The sequence below is a fragment of the Colossoma macropomum genome, unplaced genomic scaffold (assembly GCF_904425465.1).
Source record: "Colossoma macropomum unplaced genomic scaffold, Colossoma_macropomum, whole genome shotgun sequence".
NCBI classification, from domain to species: domain Eukaryota; kingdom Metazoa; phylum Chordata; class Actinopteri; order Characiformes; family Serrasalmidae; genus Colossoma; species Colossoma macropomum.
In genome coordinates this window covers 10,884,480-10,908,605 of record NW_023494802.1, presented here as the reverse complement: position 1 = coordinate 10,908,605, position 24,126 = coordinate 10,884,480, and the positions used below count along the sequence as shown (strand labels likewise).

The window sequence follows — 24,126 nt, the reverse complement described above, 5'->3', positions numbered from 1 at the left end:
CTGAAAATGCATATTTTGTAATGAACCACCACTGAGAGAAAAGGCACAGGCAGTAAAGTTTCAGTCATGCTTTGTTCTTATTCTGATGGAATTCAAAGCTTCCAACAGACAAAAGGCCTTTATGATGTGAATATGGTGTTAAATACATCTTGCTACTGGAGTGGGATTAGTGTCACATGGGGAGATGTGTGTGACTGATTCGTATGGAAAAAAGAAATCTCATGTATAACTTACAGACTTCTCAAATTACACACTACCATCGCACCAAAACTTCTACACACAAGACGTCCAGCTGGTCACAAATACAAGACGTGTCCAGTTAATTTAATTTAGTCGTAATTTGGTTTAACCCCTCCATGAATCTGGCTGTGAATGCAGTGTCTTATTAGCTTGGGAGTTAACAGTCAACAGTCAACATTATTGCATTAAATCAAACTTTTTTCTGTCAATTTACATGTTTTTTATGTCCAGAGTCGCACGCTTAACATAGGGCAATACATATGGGCTTGATTTGGGCCACAGAGAGTAATGGATTCCAGAGCTGGACTGGGAGCTAAATTCAGCCCTGGACTTTTGTCTATACCAGCCCACTACAACCACAGTGACAACCACCCTCTCCCCTCAACACAACCCCTAAAAACCATGACCTCACCCCCTGGATAACTAGCTAACTTCTGCACTTTGGCCCTCCGGTTCCTCCCTGTTGTTTAGAGGTTTTCTCCATCTGTCTCAAGCTAGCCTTCACAGTTTACTTCTCCCTGTTGCCATTATGCTTTGCTCTGGAGGCGACTGCATTTGCGTAATGGGCCAATGGCCACACATTAAGAATGCAGAGGGCCATTTACGTGTCCAAACGTGGGACTCTGCCGGTACATGCCGTTTCATTTATTTTGTATAGGGCTACTTTAGGAATGACCATGCATTTCTCTCCTTCTCATTCCCCTTAGCGTCCCACACGCTTATAGTGGCTCACTGGGAATTTTCCCAGTCCTTGTGATGAACAGTCCATCCTTGCTTCTTTCTTAGGAAAATCTGTAAAAACGAATTGTAGATTATTTACTGACATGACAGTAAGTACAAGATTAACATTAACTGGAGTCATTTCTGTGGTTTTTTTAAAGCCACTGGAATCTTCAGTGACGCAGGAGCGCACAGTCTATAAAAATGACTAACATGATGGATTCGGGGGGGGCCTAAAATCACAGAGAGATACCAGGAATGATTACCTTATCGCACCTCCCCATGTAAAACTATTCACTTAAATGTTAAAAAGGTTAGTGTCTGGGCTGCCTTCCAATTTTGAGTTAGAATTTTGAATAGTAGGTAAATCAAACAAGAATCTGTCCTTTATGCCCTATGGACTTATTATTAACTCACATTTTAAGTTAAAGCCCTAAAAGTATATAATGTTTACAGTGTTCTGCAACTGGAGCGGACTCCATTCAGTAGACACACCAGCAGAATCCTGTGTAGAAAATGGATATGTACGTTGCCAATTATGGAGACACTGGCGTCTCTATCACTATAGGGGGCTTACATGAAGAGCTTAAAAGAATTGCAGAGTTCAAGGGCGTGATTGGGCGCCTGCTTTAAAGGCTGCTGTGCTTGTTCTGGCCTTGGACACATCACCGACAGGCCAGCCTACACATCAGAATTGATTTATGGCTAGAACATTGTGAGAGATCAGACGAGTGACATCAAATAGCTCATTGCTCCACCTGCTCGGCATTAAACTGAGATGCAGAGATGGGGCAACATGAATCAGAGCTGTGTGTGTTGTCAGTAGCGCTATCTGTGAGGAAGTGTAAAGACTCACACCTCTGTGATGCACGTCTGTCCCCGGAGCCTGCGCCAAACCGACCCGGCTCTTCGTCTTCGTCATCATCCTCCAGCTCGCTCCCCTCTTAGGTCTCCTGCAGTATTCGTTAATGAGTAAGAATATCAGGAGGAGAAAGGATTCGTCAGAAGTGACACGGCTTGCGTGAGCACGGATTCCTCACAGAAAGCGTGTTTTCTGGGTGTTGAAACGTAGAGTTTTGTGAGCTTGGTGGAAAGAGCCGGAAGTGTTCTGAAGTGCGAGATGTGTGAGGAACGAGGGAAGGAGAGAGCTTTTTTTAGGCAGGAGAAGGTATACAGAGAGCTCGCTTTGATCAGCCGCCACACGGAAGCTACGCCAGTGCCATTCCTTTCATTACCATGTGCCAAGTGTATTTCCACACATACGTGCATGTGGCGATGGTAAAAAAGAAAGAAAAAGGAGGAAAAAAGTGGAACGTGGTCTTCAGAGACATGCGAGGGAAGAGGGGGGGTACGTCTTTAACTAAACAAGCGGGCTGGAGTTGACTCAGATTCGCCCAGAATAAAAAAAGCCCCACAAATGATGCGCTGAGGGATTGTGAACTGATATGCGTCTGTGATGAAAAGAAAAAAAAAAGCGAGGCGTGGACAAAGAGAGTGATAATAGGCAATATAGCAGAGCGGGGCTAGGGATGGCAGGGTTGCTGGACTGTAGGAAATGAAACAGAGCCTCTCTGGAGTACTCACCCCCCCACACCCCCCCTAGTCTGGTGCTTCCTCAATGCCTTGCATAAATATTTATCTCAGAATATAATAATAATAATAATGATGATAGTAATCAGATGGGGCTTTCAAACGTAACGCATCAAATACGAATACATATTTATTTCAGTCAAATCGCCTCCTCGCCAAGGCGGAAAAAAAAGTTGTTCCCCTCGTCATTTACGGAGAATTAAAGCCATTGCTGAGTGGTGAGGTGTTTAATAAGATAGAGACAAAGTCCTCTGGAGGAAAAACATGGCTCATTTTCAGAAAGCTACAAAAGAAATAGGCTGATTAGGTCCTCTCTCCAGTGCAGGGAAGGCATGCTTGAAGCATAGCAATTGAGAATGTATTGTGACTGCAAAGCTTGCTTGAATCGGTCCACGCTAAATTAGAGGGACTTGTTTGTACAGCCAGCCAGCTGTGACCGTGAATTCGGAGTGTGCAGCGCGCCGCCCGCTCTACAGCCCCAGACTAAGCCACTTCACTGTGCCATCTGGTGTGACACATAGGCCAGGCTGAGCTACGAGGAGTCCGACTGCCGGCTCGCGTCTTACTTTACCCCTGCTTCTTGATGCCCATGTTGACACACGGCCCTCAGCTGGACCTCCCAGCTTTATTTCCACACAAGAACAGGCGTCGGGCAAAGCAGTCTGGATCACTTTTCTCTCACACACACACAGATACAAAGCTTTTCTCTCAGGTTCATCTCTTCCACCCAGGTGCTCTGTGAAACTTTTAGAAGCCCTTTCTGGGAGAGATATGAGATGGAAAAGTTAACTTGCATGCCGAGAATCAGTAAAGAGGAATATGGAGGAAATGGCTTTTATTTGTGGACTTTTAACCTCTGAAACTATAAGGCCCCACAGTTCATTTCCTCACTCTCATAACTACATATCTAGGTAGCAGTTTTACAGTAGTTACCGAATAAGTCATAGTAATTACTGAGTAATAAGTGATTAATAAGCAGAGTTCAAGAGGTTAATATTGTTATATTAAAAGTTAAGAGTTAACATTATTCACAGGAGAATCATGGCTGTTGGAGCTAGGCCTTCAGTTTGTGCCATAAATGTCAAAAATAGGAAAAACACCTTTTATTAATAATGTTAATTTCTACTAACACCTCTGTGGAATTCTAGTAGTATGTTAGCACTAAGCTTGCAGCAGTTCACATAAACATTTTTGGCAATTCTAGATTAAATACTGTGAGATATTTAAAGCTTGTAACAGACATATTAACATAAATTTCACTTACATGTTGCAGTTTTAGCGTGACTTCTTCATTAAAGAGCCCTGGTATAGAGCTGCCACTGTTTTCCACTTTTAACAATTGTGACTGAAACACGCTGGTCGGGTGGTGGCTGCAGTGCACTGCCAGTAACCGTAATCATCTGTAGTAACCATATCTAGGACTTCTAGAAAGCTTAGAGTGATGCTTTTTCTCACTATATTAGTTCAATCTATTGTAAATTAAAACAAGATTGGTTGATTCTACTCTCAGCTCCTAATTGTGGCTTTCAGTCCAGCTCCTGAAGTCTTAATCAGTGGGAGAGCTAACTTAGCTGAATAGATACTAATCCTGACAACACAATTTTTCATTGGGCGTTTCAAAAGCTGAACGTTTTTAACCCATTTCCACCCAAAACTTAACAAAGAAATAAGAGTTTTGTTATAATGCCTGCAGAGATTAAATACAACAAGCATAATGATTCTTTTAAATAAAGATAAACTAAAAACTACAGGCATGTATTTTTCCCAAAATCATTAGGCCTTCTCTGAATGTCTAGAAAGCCCTGCAAGTTCCCCTCTGATATTATTACATTATATAATACATAATTGACTTCTTATTTCCTGTTCTAGCCAAAATACAACACTTATATAAAGATAGGGAACAACAGAATGATTAATTATTATTCAGCTATTAATCATACTATTCAGAAACTACTATGAGCTACTGGCAGCATGTTTTCATTCTGGCTCAGAAAACGTCCTCAGAGGCTGTGATTTTGAATGAAGCTGTATTTAACTATACTTCTCTTTGTGTGTGTGTGTCCTCAGCCCTGAAAGACCCGTGCAGTGAAGTGACCTGTAGCTACGGCAGCACCTGCATCCAGTCGTCTGATGGCTTGTCTGCTAAGTGCATGTGTCCTCTGAGCTGTGAGCGGGTGCCCAAGCAGGTTGTATGTGGCAGTGACGGCCTGGACTACCCCAGCGAGTGTGAGCTCAACATGAAGGCCTGCTCCACCCAGAAGAACATCCGTGTCCAGCACACCGGCTCCTGCGGTCAGTCCCCCACTTTACTTTAAGATTCTTTACAGAATTTTAATTACCTATTCTAGTCAATTTATAACACAGTAAAATATATTTTTTTAGTATGTGCAAATTGTAACATTCTGGATTGAGATGTTTTGGGGTTTTTTGGCCAACTTTTTTCCAAATGTCCAGTTTATAGTGTGTTTTAATATTGGCTTATAATCAAATTTGGTGATCTGCCTGATGATTGGGCTAATGAATATGTGATAATTCTTCATTTTTGTTTGACTACATGTAGAATAACCATGTATAGGGTTGTAAATACATTATGATTTTGTATTGCTCTGACTGAAATTCCCCTTGGGATCAGATTGGGACATCCTTAGCCTTAGTAGTATCTATTAAGTTTACTAACTGAATAAGAAGTGACAGTGCATTGCGATGTCGTGAAAACACAATGCATTGTGTAGAATGGACATTCTAGTAGTTACACCATCCAATGCAATTGCATTGTTTGACACAAGCAATCAACACCAATCAACACCTCACTCAAGCGCTCGTCTTGCCTTACAGTTATAGTGTGTTTAGTACGTTGTGCAAAAACATGATTATAGTCATCAATTTTTTTCATTCAAATTTTGTTCAGAATATAGCAAGAATACCAAATTGTGAGATCAGTATCATGAATCAAATCGAATTCTGGGCTGATAGCATCATTATATCTCTAAAAAGTAAGCATAGGGTGCAAGTGTATAAGTTGATTTCACTGCATTCGAAGAGCAAATCCAGGTCAAATCACCTGAAGAAAGACAGTATCTCACCATGGGAAAACCTGAAGCAATGGTGAAGCTATTATGTATGTATTTCTAAAAATGCTCCTTGAATTTCCATCCTCACTCAGACAGCCTCCATCACTCTCACCATCTGACTGCTTGGCTACATGAGCACAAGCCCTTTGTAGTAGGAACTGTTGGCACTGATAAAGAAGGAAACGTTGGATCAACTAAAAATGGTTCCTCTGTTGATCACATCTTAAGGTTTTAAATTAGCTCAGTGAAGATAATCACTTTTGGGGTACTTTTCTGCCAATCAACTTCACTGAGATTACATAAAAGCTGTAGATGTGTTAGATGTGATAAATTGAAGATGCTTTTCAAGTTGGCACTTGAACAGTGTGTGTTTAATTAGGCCTGAAATTTAGTACCAAACGAATGCTGAATAAATGCATATTTTTATTTATGGATTTGCTAACATTTTGTAGATGGCTCTGCTGGGATCCAAGTTTTTAGTAATGTTTCACATCACCTGGGATTTCAAAGGTAGGATCGTTGAGAGTGGAGTGTAGGAGTGCTTTTAAAAATACATGGAGAATTTCAAATAAATCATTCTGCGCCGAGCGACAGCTCCCTCCTACCTCACCTCGCTAGCTGTCTGAATTTTAGATTCCCTCTTCTTTGATTAAATTCAGGCTGTTTCATGTTGGGTTAAAGTTTTTGAGTCATGAGGACGGAATGTCTTCTGTTCATGAAAGAGCTCTCTGCCACACTGGACCATCTAATGACGTCTCCCCTCCTCGCTGTCAGACAACTTGTCTGAGCGCACTCATTTCCTGCCACTCTCGGACACGGTAGAGGATTCGAATGTGATGTGTCATGCTGAGGTGGGTTCTGAGATTCAGGATGTCTTCATCTAGCGTAATTCAATGGAGGGCACTGCTGTGTAGGTGAGCTAAAACTAAACCGGTCCCTTTGGGTCAGGACCTGTACTGCGTGGACGGGTCGCGTATATGAGATATGGTTCTAGGATGAACTTTTAATCTTAATTTGTGTAGAACTTTTAAAATTATGTGTATAACTTTAAAACATCCATTGAAAGTTCAGATGGTATTAGTGTTGTAAGCTTATCAGCAGAACGTCTGGTGCTTTTCGCTGTAATATGGGGGCAAGAACCGCCTACATTGTCTGGAAGAGGCTGTTTGACTGACATGCCAAACGACCAATCACAGCCCACTGTTTTGGCACGGCGTGTAGCGAGGAGGCGATTGTGAAAATCCCACAGATATTTCTTGCTCTAAAATGCTAATTTTTTGTCACAGTGTCCAGTGTAGGCAGCTGTTGCTGACTAGAATTTAGCAGGAAAACCAGAACTTCATGTCCCGTCTAAATGATTAAGCACGTTATATGGAGAGTGTGTATATACAGATTTGTGGATAGCCAATCAGAATGCAACTAGAAAACTGCAAAATCACGATAGCTGTGGCCAACTTTGTGTACAAAAGATATAGCACATTAGCTCCCTCAGCATACACGAAAACGGAGCATCTGAGGCTGAGACTAAGATGGTACGATACCCCCTTTTCTTTTCCTACAGCGATACCGATACTGAAATTAAACATTTAGTATTGGCTGATACTGACACTGATCTGATATATCTTCTTTAAAAGCTACTAAGCTGTTCTTAATTAAAGCACTTAAGTTCAGCATAAAAAGTAATACTCATACTATTCAAACCCTTTTTGGCACCCTTATTAGTAAAAGTGTAGTCGATTAACCTCTGCACTTTTGCTCTGGTTTAGTTCTTTTTCCTTTTACCACTGTCTTTACTCAAGTTTCATCTGAGCTACAAGTGATTTCATCTTTCACAATAAAAATTTTGTAGCTCTAAAGACGTTGTGCATTATTCTGTATTTGTCGTCATGGCCATGTTACGAACTTGTGTCCTCGAGAAACAGCAGTATTGAAAATGGTTCTAAAACTAAACTGTTTCAAAGTTCTAGGTCTTCGACGTTAAGAGGTTGTCAAGGAGTCATAATATGCAGATTGCTACATGTATACTATAAGCAAGCTAATATTTCTGCACAATAAAATGATGTAATAGAAAAAGTTCTACCACTGTACTTCAATAATATTACATAACTCCAGCCAGTCAATCTGTAGGAACTGAACTGTCATGCTGGACATAGCTTGTTGGTCTGTGTGGGGTATTTTGGTGAGGTTGCCAGTCTTATGATGTCAGTTCAGTGTGCAGCTGTGTGAACCCATATGTATCAATTTTTATGTATTAAATTTTTAAGACCTTGTAATCTCAGGATCCGGCGACATTTAGAAAATGTCTATTGTTCACCACAGGACATGATTTAAAGAGAAAAATTCTCGAGAAAACCAGCTCAGACCAGGAATTCCTAATATGGGTCTAGAGAATGACGACGTGATTTCAGAGGTCTGTTACCCCCAGCTCCTCCTGTAGTACACTGCAGTCTGTTGGATTGACCATGTTTGTCATATGGACATCATAGGTTGGCACAGAGCTCTTTTTAAGTTAGCACTGGGTCAGCATCAAATATCTTTGTGAACATCACTACAATCATGACCAGCATATCAAGACATGAATAAGCGAGTGATATCAACTGTAACCTGAGTGCATCCATGCACATTTTTCAACGAATTAACTCTGATAATACCCGTTGGCGTTTTGGTCTTCATCCTCAGTCGGTCACTGTAGATGTGAAGCTGAGGTGCCGCACCTGAGGGATTAGATGTATGCTCCGATGCCAAAGAGTCTTGTTCATGCGAGTGAAGATTCCTGAGTGAAGTGTTGGTATTGAGTGGACTTAATCGGATCAGCGGCGTACACCATGAATGCTGAAGACGGCTTGGCTTGCGGCGCTGAATCCTGCCTTGTCACACCTCTGTGGTTATTTGATTCACTAGAAGTAATAACAGACTTGCTCGTGAAAGATATTAAAAATCTAGCTCAGTGAGCTAACATGCCGTTTATAAAGCATGGCTGTGCTTGTGCTCATACACAAGAAACTCTAAAGGCAGGCAGGTGATGTGTGATTTTTCACGAGAATGAATCGAAATTATATGATCTTGTGTAGCTTTTCTGAAAGTTTCTAGTCCTGAGGAGGGTGACTTTGAGCCGTTCTCCAGCAGGCAAGGTTCAGGCAGCTGCTTAAATGATCGCCTCCCAGGAGGCAGAGCCCGATGAATGGCCCGGCCCCTGAGGGACCGCAGTAATAGATGTCTTAGAGTGCTTTCCTTCTCTTGCCCCTCAGGAGGGACGCTGTACTGGAAGCTGAGTGCACCCAGCAGCCCTAAATCTAACTCAGCCGTGCCGTCATGGACGTTACTGGCTCCTAGACATATAGTACCAGTCAAACGTTTGGACGCACCTGATGGAATATGCTTCTCATCTTAAAGGCATTTTGATGTAAAGGCTTCTGCTTGAACTCAGCAGTGATATAACAGTGATATAATGCAATATAGTAATTCAGTTTTTAGTAGTGATAATACAGAGATTCAAATGCAAATAGGGAAGACGATGCTTATGTATGAATTTTTTTCCAAAACAAAAACAACTGTTATTTTGCTGCTCACCGATTTATACGTAGATCTCCCACATGCACTTTCCAGTGTAGTCTTACAAAAGTGCCAAAGTTATTGCTTTTAAGGCCTTTTAAAGCTGTGTTTAAATGACATCCTATCATAGCAGCATAGAGCTTCGGCCTCTACTACTACACAGGAAATTGTTTTAACAGCTTAAATAAATAGTAGCACCAATTATCTATCATGTTTACACATTATCAGTGCATCATCTTTGACAGCCTTAATATATGTTTACATATATTTTCAACCCATCTGGAAAAGCAACCCTACTGGCTCTTTATTAAGCTGCTTGAGAGAATGCCAAGTATGTGTAAAGCTGGCTCGAGGCAAAGCGTGACTACTGTGAAGAATCTAAAACATAAGATGTAAGATCCTTCACCATTCCAGAAATATGAGGTTTTTACGACAGTGATGGTGTCGTCACTATTATTGTCGCTGTCCAATGAAAACCATGTATCTCCATTTTTGTTGATTTTTAGTTTTCTACACCATTCCAGCACACCAGCTGTCCTTTACATTGTGTAAAAATGTCAGGATGGATGGACCAATAGAAATGCTTTAAAATCACTTGGAACAAAATCTCTTTACATTGACTTACATTGAAAGGTAAGAGTGTTTTTGCCTTCTCCTGTAAAGTTAATATTTTGGAGATGCTTGTTTTTTATTGGACAGCGACGTTATTCTAAAATGTGGAAAATTATGCAAATATGGAAAATCACTCTATGAGCTGTAAGTAGGTGTGTCCAAACCTTTGACTTTATTATTCTTCATGTTATAGTTTCACACCCACAGACACGCACATGCTGAATGAACACGCTACATGACAGTGGCTGTGATTGGTCAGTGCAGAAGTCTCGTTCCATCACTGAAAGATAGATCAACCACAGAAGGTATGCAAGTTTATTAGCACATGAAGGTCATTTCAGTTTCACACAACCAAGAAAAAAGCGTGGACAAAAGGCAAAGTCTAGACGTGCAACCTAGCCACGCACGGTGGGGCTCGAGCCATTGTTGTTTCAATGGACGCTCAGACAAATTAGGCTGGCTTTGTATGCGCACTAAAGCAGATAAACAGTATCTATAGCTACTGCTCATCTTTCGTCTTGCCTGGGCCAAGCCTACCTCTCCACTCTGGAGCCTGACTAATAGAGCAGGCTCATCCCACAGCTGGAGCGGCCTGCCTTTGGCTAATTACAGCAGCCCCAGTGTGGCAGCCTGAGCCTGGACACTGGGCTGCTGGCTTGTCCAGCTGCTGTTAATGGGAGGTAAGTGTTTTTGCAGTGATAATGGCTGGCTCTCGTAGCTATGTGTGACTGATTATGGGTAGGCCTTTGTTCCTGGTCCATGTTTTCCTCCTACGTGGGCCATTCCATCATGCTAATGTACACAATCCCTGACCTGACACCTGTTCTGCATGGTCTCTGTCTGTCTCTTGCTGTATCACTCTCTTTCTCTCTCTCTCTCTCTCTCTCTCTCTCTCTCTCTCTCTCTCTCTCTCTCTCTCTCTCTCTCTCTCTCTTTCTCTCTCTCTCTCTCTCTCTCTCTCTCTCTCTGTAGTCCCTTTTATGTGCGCACTTGTCATTCTTTGTCTTTAATCCTTGGGCCTTGGAATCAGCATGTGTGTGTCTGTCTCTGCCTACTTCTTTGTCTTTATTTCTCTCTTTTCCTTTGTCTGATTCCTTCCATTCTCTCTCTCTCTCTCTCTCTCTTTTTCTGTGTGTGCCCATTCTTTATTTTCTCTCTTCTCTTTGTTCTTTTTTAGTTCTTTTTAATCTTTATTCCTCCCATTCGGAACCCGTTTTCTCTATCTGTCTCTCTGTCTGTTTCTCCCGGTCTCTCTCGCTCTTGCTCTCTCTCTCTTTCTGTCTTTTTCTCTCCCCTGATGTGAATGACTTGCTCACAGCTTGGCATTGTTGTAATCTGCGACAGTGCCTGAGAAGTGCTTTGTCTCTTCTCTGTGTTGAAAAAGTGCGGAGGCTGGCGAGACTGTCACGCTCATTTCAATAGCCAACATGGCATTTCCATTACGATTATATGTGGCACTGCCAGTGCCTGGCCGAGCACGCCCCGTGGCCACCTGGACGCATTAGCTCTCTCTCAGCCATCAGTCCACTCCCGTCAGTTGTCAGCATTTCAGCTTCAGACGGCTATGAGGCTACATAGTTAACAGCTCTGTCACTTGTGAGTGAAGCAGTAGGGTTTTATCCATAGTGACCTCATGCCAGCCCGGATGCATTCGGGGACATTATCAAAGGAGGAGTGTTCTGGTTGAAATATGAGTGAGGTAGCTCATTCAGTGCTAGTGAAGCTAAGCATGGCATTTGTGTTGGTATTTCCAGCCTTTAGTAAAAAAAGAAACATTTAATTAGTTGGCATGACTGGACAAAAAAAGCCCCCCTATTGGGAGCACATCCTAGTTTAGCACTCCTCCTTTAAGAAGCCTCATGAATATGGGGTCTGCCATAAAACCTGGTTTTAGGGATAAACAGTGTTCTGGTATGAGACATGACGGTACACAGCAGAAAGTGTGGTAAGTGGTATCACTGAAAGATAGATCAACCACAGAAGGTATGCAAGTTTATTAGCACATGAAGGTCATTTCAGTTTCACACAACCAAGAAAAAAGCATGGACAAAAGGCAAAGTCTAGACGTGCAACCTAGCCACGCACGGTGGGACTCGAGCCAAAAAGTGTGGTAAGTGGTACAGAAAATGCTAACTGTATGGAGAAATTTCCATTTCCAAAATCCCAAAAATTCCAAAAATCTTATATCTACAAAACTCTGTATATTAGTTTCATAGTGCTTACTGTGAAAATCAGTGTTACTGGGAAATAAGTCTTAAAACGAACTGAATAAAGAGTTAGAGTTATATTACTTGCCTCCTCCTTCATCTCTTCTTCTCCCTACCCATCTGTCTCTCTCTCTCAGATCCATGCCGTGACTTCCAGAGCACCATTAATGCTACGTGTGTGGTGAACGCACAGACCCGTAAGATGGAGACGTCAGCTCCTCCTTCCTCCTGCCCGCCGGAGGCCGAGCCTCTTTGTGCCAGTGATGGGAGGATATACAACAGCGAGTGCGAGATGCGGCGCACGGCCATTTTGAAAGAACGCCACCTCAAGAAGGTCCACTCAGGACCCTGCAAGAAGCAAGGTATACTGTCACTCCGAAATTTAAAAACAGCACTCAGAAGTTTAAAATCGTCACTCGGAAATTTAAAATCGTCACTCAGAAATTTAAAATCATCACTCAGAGATTTAAAATCATCGCTCAGAAGTTTAAAAACAACGCTCAGAAGTTTACAATTAACACTCAGAAGTTAAAAATCAACACTCTGAGGTTTAAAAACATCACTCTGAAGTTTGACATCAACACTCAGAAGTTTAAAAAGTTCACTTGGTTGCAGATTAATCACATTATCACATAATCAGTAAAATCACCGTGAAAGCTGCATAGCAGGACTGAAGTTACAATAGAATAAAGCTCTAGAATGTTATTTGTCATCCAGCCACTTCTTGTTGTTCTCACAGTGCTTGAAATATAGAATATAGAACATCGGAACATTTCTTTTATTGTCTTGTTTGTACTGTTTAAATCTACATTGTGTAAGTTATTACATAACACACATTATATAAAATTACAGAAATGAATATGCCAAGTGTTTTGACGAGTATTGTAGGTCAGTGTGAGCAGCGTTCCTCCTGCCCAGATAGCATCAGCTTCCACCCGCATGTGGCTCCCAAACTCCGATCAAGTGGCCCGCGGCGGCGTTTGATTTATTTTGTCATGGCTGCAGCGAGGAGGCTTTGGACAAATTAAGTCGGGTTAGCGGCGCTGTCATGCCTGCGCGATACCAATCTCCACAAATCCAATTTGCCTGTCGGGCGCTGGCAGGTGTATTGTGGCAGGACTGGATCTTCGGCAGTGATGAAAAGATCCTCCCCGCCTGGCTCTGACGCCTCGCGGTCACGCGCACACACAACAAGCGTGCCTCACTCGCCGTACAGTAGATTATTATTTGTGTGCGGAGTTGGTCCCAGTGTACAGTGATGGGCTGTTATGTCTGGGCTTCTGTGTCTGTCTCTGTGGGTTTGTTTTCATACGTTTTCAGGACAGAAATAGCCCACCTCGCCAGGACTGACAGAAGGAGCTTTTTACAAAAGTTGTGTTATTTTTTTTAAACTAGAAGGTGAAAACAGTCTTTCTTGTTACTGAGGTTAAGGCTAAGGTTAGGGTTAGGTTTAGGCTTAAGCTAACGAGTCCACATCACATTAGTATCACTTCACTAAAGGGATATCAAAAAATGAAAAATCAAAGACACGTGTTCCAAACCATGTTCCAGGGGATGTGGGAACACTTTTTCTTATTGGTTATTATGGCCCCGCATCACTGCTGCTTTGCATAAAATTGAGCTGAGCTCATCTTCACTGTGGCGATCAGATCGCTCGCATTGTGGTTGCTATGCTGCTCACTGCTCATCATCACTGTCTCTCATAGAAACTGGATGGCTTCCAGCTGCCTCGGCACTTTTGTCAAGTTTGAACACCCGTGGTCAAATGTTTAGTGCTGATTTTTGTAAGTGAAAATAAGAAAAACACATTCTCTACATACAACGTACCTGAATATGTGTATATATATATATATAAATAATATGTATGCATATATACATACATACAGGCCCCTTTCTATTTTGACAATATGTTAAATTCAGCAAATAAACATTAAAAAAGAAGTGTGTTTTCTGTTATTTTTACTTTTAAAAAATCAAAGTATGTTATTTGACCAGGGCCAAACTTACAAATAAGTATGTATTTGAATAGTTCTTTTGCAAAAAAAACAGGTATTTTAATAAGATTTTTTATTTATTTATTTTATTCCAGATAATATCAGTCAAACTGCTGTTGAGTTGTTTAGATTAAGTAAAATAACTTAATAAAATACATGTAACTTACACAATTGAACTGTATTGAGAGCCGTTTTTTTATTAAAATTTAGTTTTTTTGTTTAAGCAGATAACTCCAGTGGTCATTTCATGTTTCAGAGTTAAACAAAGCTGTGTAATGGATGCAAGTTTCTTTTAAGTGAAATATATAACATTCTTAACATAAAACAAGTAGGAAAAGTGCTGAAAATTTGCAACAGCAACAACCCATTAATGGGCAGTATTACACATCTATAAAATCAGACCTCGGAGATATTTAGGGCTGAATCTCAAATGGCTCACTGCTCCCTGTATAGTGCACTATGTGAGTAATGAAATTTTGGTTTAACACCAAAATATTGCATGTCCGGTATGGATTGTGCACACATGCCTGAATCCAAAGTGGTTATTTGTTAGACACACTGTGCTCTGTTTAGATGCAGTAGCCATTATTTTAAGACATACATGCTGCACTTTGTAGGCAGAAGGGAGCCATTAGAGATTCAGTTTGCGGCAGTGTTGCGTCAACTGACCCGAATACTGCGCACTGATTCTCTGAACGGATTTATCGAGTTCTGCTCGAGAACAGCACTGGCATCTCTGCATTTCTGCTGTAAACAGTGGTCTCGCAATGGCTTGACAATGGATAATAACGGCTTTCGTGACAAAACAAAATGCGCTACGTTAAGAATAACTCACGACCGTCAGCTCGTTTTTTTAAAGGATGGCGTTTCTGTAAATAAGTGTTTTATTTATACATACGTGTAGGACTTATGTATGATCTCACCTCCTGACAAGGTATGAAAGCAAGCGTATGTGTGTGTGATATGTATCACCTTATCTTACTGATTTGAATCACTGCTCAATTTCGAATCACATTCACTGGCTGGTTTGAATCATGTTGACTGACTGATTTGAATATGTTGCCGAACTGGTTTGAATCATATTAGCTGACTGGTTTGAATCATGTTAACTAAGTGGTTTGAATCACATTAGCTGGCTGGTTTGAATCATGTTGACTGACTGGTTTGAATCACATTAGCTGACTGGTTTGAATCACATTAGCTGATTGGTTTGGATATGTTGACTGACTGGTTTGAATATTTTGACTCACTGGTTTGAATCACATTAGCTGACTGGTTTGAATCATGTTGACTAACTGGTCTGAATATGTTGACTCACTGGTTTGAATCACATTAGCTGATTGATTTGAATCACATTAGCTGACTGGTTTGAATATGTTGACTATCTGCTTTGAATCACATTAGCTGGCTGGTTTGAATCACGTAAGCTGACTGGTTTGAATCATGTTGACTAACTGGTCTGAAAATGTTGACTCACTGGTTTGAATCACATTAGCTGACTGGTCTGAATCACGTAAGCTGACTGGTTTGAATCATGTTGACTGACTGGTTTGAATGTGTTGACTCACTGGTTTGAATCACATTAGCTGACTGATTTGAATCACATTAGCTGACTGGTTTGAATATGTTGACTAACTGCTTTGAATCACATTAGCTGGCTGGTTTGAATCATGTTGACTGACCAGTTTGAATGATGTTAACCAGTCGGTTCTCCCAAGAAAAACTAATCTCATTAAGTTCTAGAGAACTCAGTCCAAACCACGACAAGCTGGAGCTCTGAGAGATACAGTCTGTTCTCATCAGTATGTAGAGTCTGTCACATCTTTAAAAAGGCAGGTTGGGTAATGCAATCAAACGTAAATCAAGCACTGACTTGTACAATAACATAATAAGTCCCCTGATTTTCTCCATCCGATGAAAGGCCTCTGTAATTATAAAGCAGTACAGCTCGACTGTGACAGCTTAACACAGCTCTGAATAGAAAAAGATTCAAATCAATCTGAATGGAATTAGATAATTGATTAAATAATCAGGCACGGTAATTAATTCAAAACCCCTGAGTGAGTCAATATCAGCTGTCTGATTGTGCGAGAGAGAGAGCAAGAGGGAAGGCACGAGAGAGAGGGACAAGGTAAGAGAAAGAAAGAGGGATATAGAGTGAAGGAAAGTGAGAGGGAGAGAGAGGCATAGGACAAGAGAGAGAGGGAGAAGAGTGAGAGGAAAAAAGAGAGAGAGAGAGCAAAGGACAGTGTGAGAGGCTGAGTGAGAGCCAGGGAGAAAGGAAGAACGGTGGAGAGGAAGAGAGAAGGAGAAAGGGACAGGAGAAGAGAATGAGAGAGAGAACAGAGAGAAGAAGAGGAAGAGTGAGGATGAGAAACAGGAAAAGAGAGAAAGGAGAGCAAGAGGGGAGAGAGATGGACAATGGAAGCGAAGTAAGGAGAGAAAGTGCAGAGAAAGAGGAGAGGGAACGAGAGAGAAGGGAGGGAGGGACATCAAGATGGAAAGGGCGAGAGTAAGAGAGAGAGTCTATCACTCAGTATTGATTGCCAGATTGATTGCCAGAGAACCTGTTAGCATTATTCCCAGTTTTGTTGATGTGTGGTGTCTGTGTGTTTGCCTTCCCCAGAGGAGTGCCAGGAAGAGTGTAAGTTCAGCGCGGTGTGTTTGTTGGATCACGGAACGCCACGCTGCTCCTGTGAGCCGATCCGATGCGATGGCACCTACAAGCCCCTGTGCGGCAAGGACGGCCACACGTACCCCAACGACTGCGAGAGGAAGAACGCAGAGTGCACAACACAAACGCACATCCCTGTCAAACAGCAAGGGCCATGCGGTGAGTAGAGAAGTACTGTGGTGGAGCATAACAGGTGCTTTAAACGACTGTTTGGTAGTATGTGTGTATATGTATGTGTCTCGTGTATGTATGTTTATATGTATGTGTCTTGTCCTGACCGGTGAGTATATATGCTTAGTTTTTGTGTTATATCTGTTTGTCTGTGGTTGTTAATGTGTCCCTGTGCGGGTTAAAGGTGGTCATTTACCCTCATCACCATTGAGCCCATTGTTCTTACATTAGCTTCTATCAGACATGAAACACTGACACCATGTCTCCTTCATGTCGGTCATACCGCCAGTGCCAGTCGTCCACTCCTGTCCACTCCTTCCCCACCCCCGTCGTCTCATTCCTCTCTGATGTCCTTGTTGGCTGTCTTTAAAGTGTCTTCTTTCTGTTGCAGTGCGTCTCTCTGTCTGTCTTTGTCCGTGTGACGTCTGCTTCCCGGCTACCGCGGAACACAAACAGGGGGAGAGGTGAACCTTTCAACCTCTCTCCAGCCTGTAGGTCTCCATCAGGTGGCCCTCAAAGGGCCGGTTGGGTTGACATAACTGTTCTCTAGCTTTCTCCAGTTGTCCTCCACCATCTGTTTGTCCCGCTGTCTGTCTGTTCTGTGGAGTAGCCCTCAATTTCTCCCTGTAGCTCTTCTCTGGAGGGAAAGAAAGTGTCACAGAGGTTGGGAAACTTCTTGTTTTTGTGTATGATGTGTTTGCCTGGATAGTCCCCGCCCCACTGTTTTGACCCTGTAACCCCTGAAAATGTGGTCCTCTATCCTGCATGGCAAAGAGCATGCAGTCCTCTTTAGGGATGGGCATGGCCATTCAAATATACAGATATCCGAACTCATTCTAGGGATTTTTGCTTAAGCTGTACTATGTAACATTTGGGGATTTGGAGACCCCTCTGGTAGAAATGTGTAATTGCATGCAACGTGCAGAGGAATATTTTGTATTGCCAGTTGTGCTTCAGACCCCCAAAAGCAGATGAATCTGATGACTGTGAGCGACTTGAAAGAGTATTCAAAACTTAGACAAAACCTGGTAAAGGATGTATTCGGATGTAAGTGGTCACCATATCTTCGTCAGCATAATGTTTGTTTTGCATTTGAGACCTAAGCATCAAGCTGGGCGTTCTTTTTGAGTCTGTGCATGCAACGTTAAATATTTTAAGACTTAATGATGTGGTTTGAAAAACTCCTGCGAAATCTGCCCCGACACCTCTGACTTTTAATTTTTTATTTAGGCATTACAGATCAACTTGTAGCAGCTCACTTACACCACATTATAACATTTTTTTCTCCTGACTCAGTCATGCTACTTTCTTCAGTTTTAACAAAAAAACGTACATAATGCTGCTCTCAGTGGGTATTCTAATAAAGTGTGTTTAAGAAAAATAAAGAGAAATTGTATACTATCTTGTATGTTTTAAACAATTTTTTGACTACGTTTGAAAGCACTACAGAAAATTTTGTAGCCCGAGGAGCTGAAATTGCTTCTCACATTAATCAAAATATTAACATCTAAGTGAAGCTATATAAAGAAACATTTCAAATGAAAAGATGACGTATTTATTCAGTGTGAAGGCCTTTACAGACCAAACGCAGTATGACTAAACATAAAGGAAAAATGTGAAATATTCATACACTAATTTTTCATATTGTAACTATACACACCAGACGAAGCATAGTGTTTTTTTAATTTGTTTTAAATATTATTTTTAAGGATATTGTCACACCACAAAAAAAAGATCAGACATAATGTTTTCAAGTGCAAAAAGATATCCTGTGCTTCTCACGAAAGAGGCAAAAGGAAAAGCAGAAGGAGAACAGAGAGTTTCATTACCTCATTTAGAAGCTAGAACATTTTGAAGGCTTTTGTACACCTTGGTTGTCACCATGCCAACACCAGAGACAGCAGTGATTGGTTGAGTGAGTTCATGTTGCCTGTAAAAGTTTACAAAAATTAAGTACAGTAAAATAATGTTGAATTTTTGCCGTCCAGAAAATTAAATTTGGTGTGCAAGAAATCATACATGATTCATGTGCCATAATCGATAAGTAAATCACACGCACTGGTGTGTAAATGCCTCAAGTTTGTTGCTTTAAGCAGAAGTAATTCTTTAAATTGCTGTTAACTTAAATTATAAACGCCTAAACAATAAATGACTGTTAAACCTTCTTTTTTCATGTTTCTTAACAAGACACAATATATCCTCGTTGCCATATGTACTATACATTTAATAATATGTACAGTACTGTACATACTAAAATTAGGTTTAAAACACTGTAAAATTGGTATGAAGATAAAAAATATGAACACAGTAAGTAGTGATTTTATAAATGTCAATGTGTTTGTTTAATTATTTTCAAACCTCTCCTTGAGGAAGCCATGGTTTGGCTAATTAATACTTTGATGGAATTTAATAAATACTATAATACTTTGATGGAATTTAATAAATACATGCAATGAGGTGTCCAGGAGAAATCTAGAACCAAACTTTGTTCTTCCAACCAGCTCAGAAGATGTGAACTGCTTTTTTGGCGCACGGAACCAGATGCTCACAGATGAGGCTTGAGTAAAGAGCTTTAAGGCCAAAAGGATAATCCAAAATCACAGTCGAAAAAAACAGAAAGTCGAAAACCAGAGATCCAAAACTGAGCAAAGGGGCGAAGGTCATAAACGTAATACAGGTCGCACATGAAAATGAGATAACAGACATGAGGGAAACACTCAGTACGCACAACAAGGTGACGATACTTTGCGAAGTGTAGTTGCACACAGATTGATTATATACACAGAGAAAGGTGTGAGTGATTTAGAAGTCCGGAGAAGCAGAGCGTTGATAGGTGGATCGGCTTGAGTCCTGAGTCACTTGATGAAGCGAGGGGTTCTGGGAACTGTAGTCCGAGGCGGTTGGTTGGCTGTAGTTTCAGCTGGGCCAGAGGGAGGCATGACATTTTTTGAAAACAAGACATTCTTGTTACATTTTTACTGTATTTATGCTTATTTGCATTTATTCCATTGTTACACAGTATTTCTACTAGGAGAAACACACTAACTGCCAAGATAATCGGTTTTAAATAATGTACTAAAGTGTCTAAGGCTTTTTCACAGTACTGTGTATTCGAATGGCAAAAATGGTTAAAATGCCCATCCCTAGTCCCTTTAGCCCCCTGCCATTGTGACTCACCTGTTATCCCACAGAACACTCTCAAAACCGCTACACTAACTGAGCTTAGACTTTCTCTCCTCTGCTAACCACAACAACACCCACAGCTGCAGGAGCTGTGGTGACAGTTACTTATGAAAAAGAGCTACATTTTCTGTTTTGCTGTCTTTCTTTCTCTTTCTCTCTTTCTTTCTCTCTCTTTCCTCCTCTCCACAGTATCACGCACTAAGACTCATTAGCATTGTTTTGCCGTCTTCTTGGAAAGATGCATAAATTATCATGTAAAATGGCAGAGCGCTTATGTATTTTGCTTTAATTCATTATTTCTGACAAAGTAAATGGTTCGGTCTTCTCTCACATAGTTTCGCCAGCAGCAAGTTACAGTACGCTTTTTTTTCTTTTTCTTCCCCCCAAAAAAGAAAATATTTATTTAAATTTCATGTTTTACAAACAGCTCCAGAAACACCTCTTGGATTTAATTAAACATCAAAAAGCTGAGCGGTGGGGCTGAGGCGGGCTGCGCTGCGTTAGCGCAGGGGGAGATAGTGGGCACTCAGGGGAGGGACGGCTGTGCTCTGGACACCTGCAAACAGTTTGATGTTTAATTACACAGCGCTTCGTCCTTTGTTTTTCTCTCCCCTCCCCCCCCCCACCCCCGCTCCCCCCGGCCTCGGCCTACCCGGCTGGGTGTATTACCGAGCATGCGGCACTGAGTGCGTGAGGCTGCGCGCGTCCAGCTTTCAGAAGTTCCAGTCTTTTAACAGCCTCTCAGATCCACAGCCGTGACAAAGCCTATTTCTCCTGCTGAGGGGGAGCATCTAAACGGACCCCTCATCACACACTGATCAATAGCAGAGGCAGTGTGTAGGTGTGTGTGTGTGTGTGTGTGTGTGTGTGTGTGTGTGTGTGTGTGTGTGTGTGTGTGTGTGCTACAGGCACCATGTGGAGTTTAAAAGCATGTCGATGTTGATCTAAGTTCATGACACGGTACACACACTTCCTGTCATCCTTGGAGAGAGCCAGAAAACTGAGAGAGAGAAAGAGTGTGAGAGAGAGAGGGAAAGATGGAAAAGAAAGAAGGAAATATATTCAAGAGAGTAAGAGGAAGATGGAGGCAGAGAGAGAAGTGGATAAATTGAGAGAGAGATTGTAAAGAAAGAAGGAGCAGAGAGAGAGAGATTTAGGAAAGAAAGAAAGAGTAAATATAGAGAAAGAGAAAGGCAGAGAGAGATAGCGGAGAGTAGTGAAAGAAAGAAAGAGTAAATAGAGAGAAGGCAGAGAGAGGCAGAGGAGAGAGAAGTGAAAGAAAGAAAGAAAGACAAAGAAAGAAAGAGAAACAGGTAAGAAATGTAGAAAAAAAGAGCGATAGAAGTGAGAAACGAGAAGAGAAAATACAGAGTATCAAGAGAGAAAGAATGGAGGAGAGAGGTGATAGATAAGGCAAAAGAAAGATACAGAAAAGAAAAAGAGAGAGAAGTGTAGAAAGGCAGGAGAGAAAAAAGAGAATCAAGAGGAAGATATATATATATATGAACACAAGAATGAAAGAAACGAAAGAAAGGAAGAGGAAAGGAATAGGGAGAGGCGGAGAGAGACAGATTGCGTAAGAATAGCGAGAGAATTAGAAGAGAAGAGAGAGGTACAAAGACAGAAAGATAAGAAAGAAAGAAATAGAAAAAGAGAGAAAGAACAGACAGAGAGAGAGGAACAGAGAGAAAACAGAGCTGTGATTCAGGAGGCCCAGCTGCTCCCAACCAAACAAATGTGACCCTCTGAAAGAGGGGCGATCCATACGAGGTCAGAGAGTGGACGCGGTCAGTGCAGTAAGGGTGTGTATCTGAACGTTTGTCCATTATTCAGTCTACAGCAGCTCACTGACACTAAAGCACAGCTGCTATCAGGAGCCTCTCCTGTCTGCTGCTTGGATGCTGGAGACACCTTGAAGGCAGCCATAGAGGGGCCTAACAGTGTGTAATGTCAAGAGGATTTGGGAAGTGATGGGGGCATGAAAGAGAGAAAGAAAAGGAGATAATGTGCCGTCAGAACTGTCAGTGGGCCTGTACATAGTCTTACTGTGTTCCACTGTAATATGAGGTCAGGTCAAGCCTCAGTATCCATCAAAGACAGAAAGAAGGAAAAGGACAGAGAGAGAACAGGCTGATCCTTTGTGCTCCGGATGCTTTCGAACTTTGAGTCAGAGTGAAAATACCCCCGGTACGAGACACACCTAGCCCTCCGTCTCTCTCACTCATGCTCATACACCCTTAAAGGGCCCGTATCCTACATTTTCTTGTAGTTTATTTTTTGCAGCTTTTGAAGTTTATGTGGGTTTTTGTACCGAAAACGGTCATAATTCTTTTTTACATTACTTCTCCTTATTCTTTAGAATTAAACAGGCTGTTTTTGTTACTGTGCCTTCAAGAATCATATATTTAAATGAGCTCTGTTCTGATTGGCTGCCCTGTATTGTGCCTCATTCAAAAAGCAGTCAAGTCTGAAACCCTCCTTATAACTTCAGTGTGAATGGGCGGGGCTAGACTACTATAGGCTGAATAAGCGGAGTGTATATATACACATATATATATGCTATATAGTATATACAGGGAGATTCACTCGAAAGAGGCACCCGAATATTCTGTTGTAACTCCCGTTAGGATGAAGCAAACTGAACCCCAAAAAAATATGCTACATACCTTGACGTAAGTGTGTAATCGATTGCATCACATGCAATGCTAGAAGTGATTTCCGTTTTCTGCCAGACACATGAAGGGGTACGGGGGTATGCGCCCGGAAGTTGCAATTGGACATTAAACGTTGCGATGCCTGTCCGGCGTCTGCCTCATCACTCCATCGCAGAGGCATCCCAGCTTGTTGGAAGCCCCATATACTGAGGAGCACATTGCACGTTGTTTCATTCAGATTGCTTCATCCTAGCGAGAGTTATTACAGAATATTTGGGGCCTCTTTCGAGTGAATCTCCCTGTATATGTATAATATGAATAGTATATATATATTAAAATATGTAAATGACCTCTGTTGTGATTGGCTGCCCTGCATTGTGCCTCTTTCCAAAAGCAGCCTAGGCTGAACCAGTCCTTATATCTTCATTGTTAATGAATAAGGGCTAAAATGCTGAAGGTTAAATAGATGGATATGAATGAGTCTGTGTTAATGACATCACAAAAACAGTTCATTCAAAACAGGCTGTTTTTGCAGCTTAATTTCAAAGTGTCATTCTTTGTCAATACATAGATAATTGTGGACTAAATAGCGATTGGTACATTGTGAAACATTTCTGACATATCAGAAAAGACCCTTTGTTTTTTCTTGGTATGGGCCCTTTAAAGGTATAAGCCAGAGATGTTCACCTTGATCTCTGTCTGCCACATCTGTATCATACTGCAGACATTCATTCCGACACATTTTTCTGTACAGAAAACCTGCTATAAAACATTTATAGTAGAAGCCAGTGAGCCGTTGCTACAGGAAGAGACTGCATTAAAAGATGTGAGTGTTTTAAGACAATTATTAGGTTTCTGCACACTGCACAAGATGGTTCTTCAGAGGTTTGTTAGTAAAGAAAATGGTTCTATGTAGAACCATGAACATTCAAAGAACCCTTTGCATGAATATAGAGTTCTTTGCTTAGTTAAAGGGTTCTTCTGATTGATGGAGAATGTGCTGTGGATGGTTCTGTATAGTACCTTTTTGTATATAGTACCTTCTGTTGTCACAATGTCAGGCTTGTTATAACAGAAGAACAAAAAGCCAAAACCATTATTTCCTTCTCCTGAAAAGCTCCCACTTCAGAGATACAAGATTTTGACAGCAACAGTTCATAACTATATTATATAATTATTTATGCTATTATAAACTATTAGATAATGATTAAGTTACTGTTTAGTATGGCTTAATTTTATAAATATTATTTACTTTTAAAATTACTGAAATAAACCTCTACAGCCACTCTACTAGCTTCAGAATTAGGGCCTTTTAGCATTAAAGACTCCCTCCTCTCACTCACATCCACGTCCTCCTGCAGCATTCGTGCTGCCACTGTAAGTCTAGGCTTTTCTGACACATCGGATAAGGCTCTGTGCAGCGGTTAACACAAACGCCTGTCCAACACATTTCCACCT

General features: G+C 41.3%; 1 protein-coding gene across 4 annotated transcripts in view; it reads left to right on the top strand.

Annotated features, from left to right (window-relative positions):
• agrn (agrin) overlaps positions 1 to 24,126 on the top strand; it is a 313,528-nt gene that overhangs the window by 185,384 nt on the left and 104,018 nt on the right. For all 4 annotated transcript variants that reach the window (XM_036590661.1, XM_036590660.1, XM_036590662.1 and 1 more), the window contains 3 exons: positions 4,618 to 4,842; positions 12,130 to 12,354; positions 16,613 to 16,819. In XM_036590661.1, coding sequence (XP_036446554.1) covers positions 4,618 to 4,842; positions 12,130 to 12,354; positions 16,613 to 16,819 — 657 coding nt within the window. The remainder of the gene's footprint in view (positions 1 to 4,617; positions 4,843 to 12,129; positions 12,355 to 16,612; positions 16,820 to 24,126) is intronic.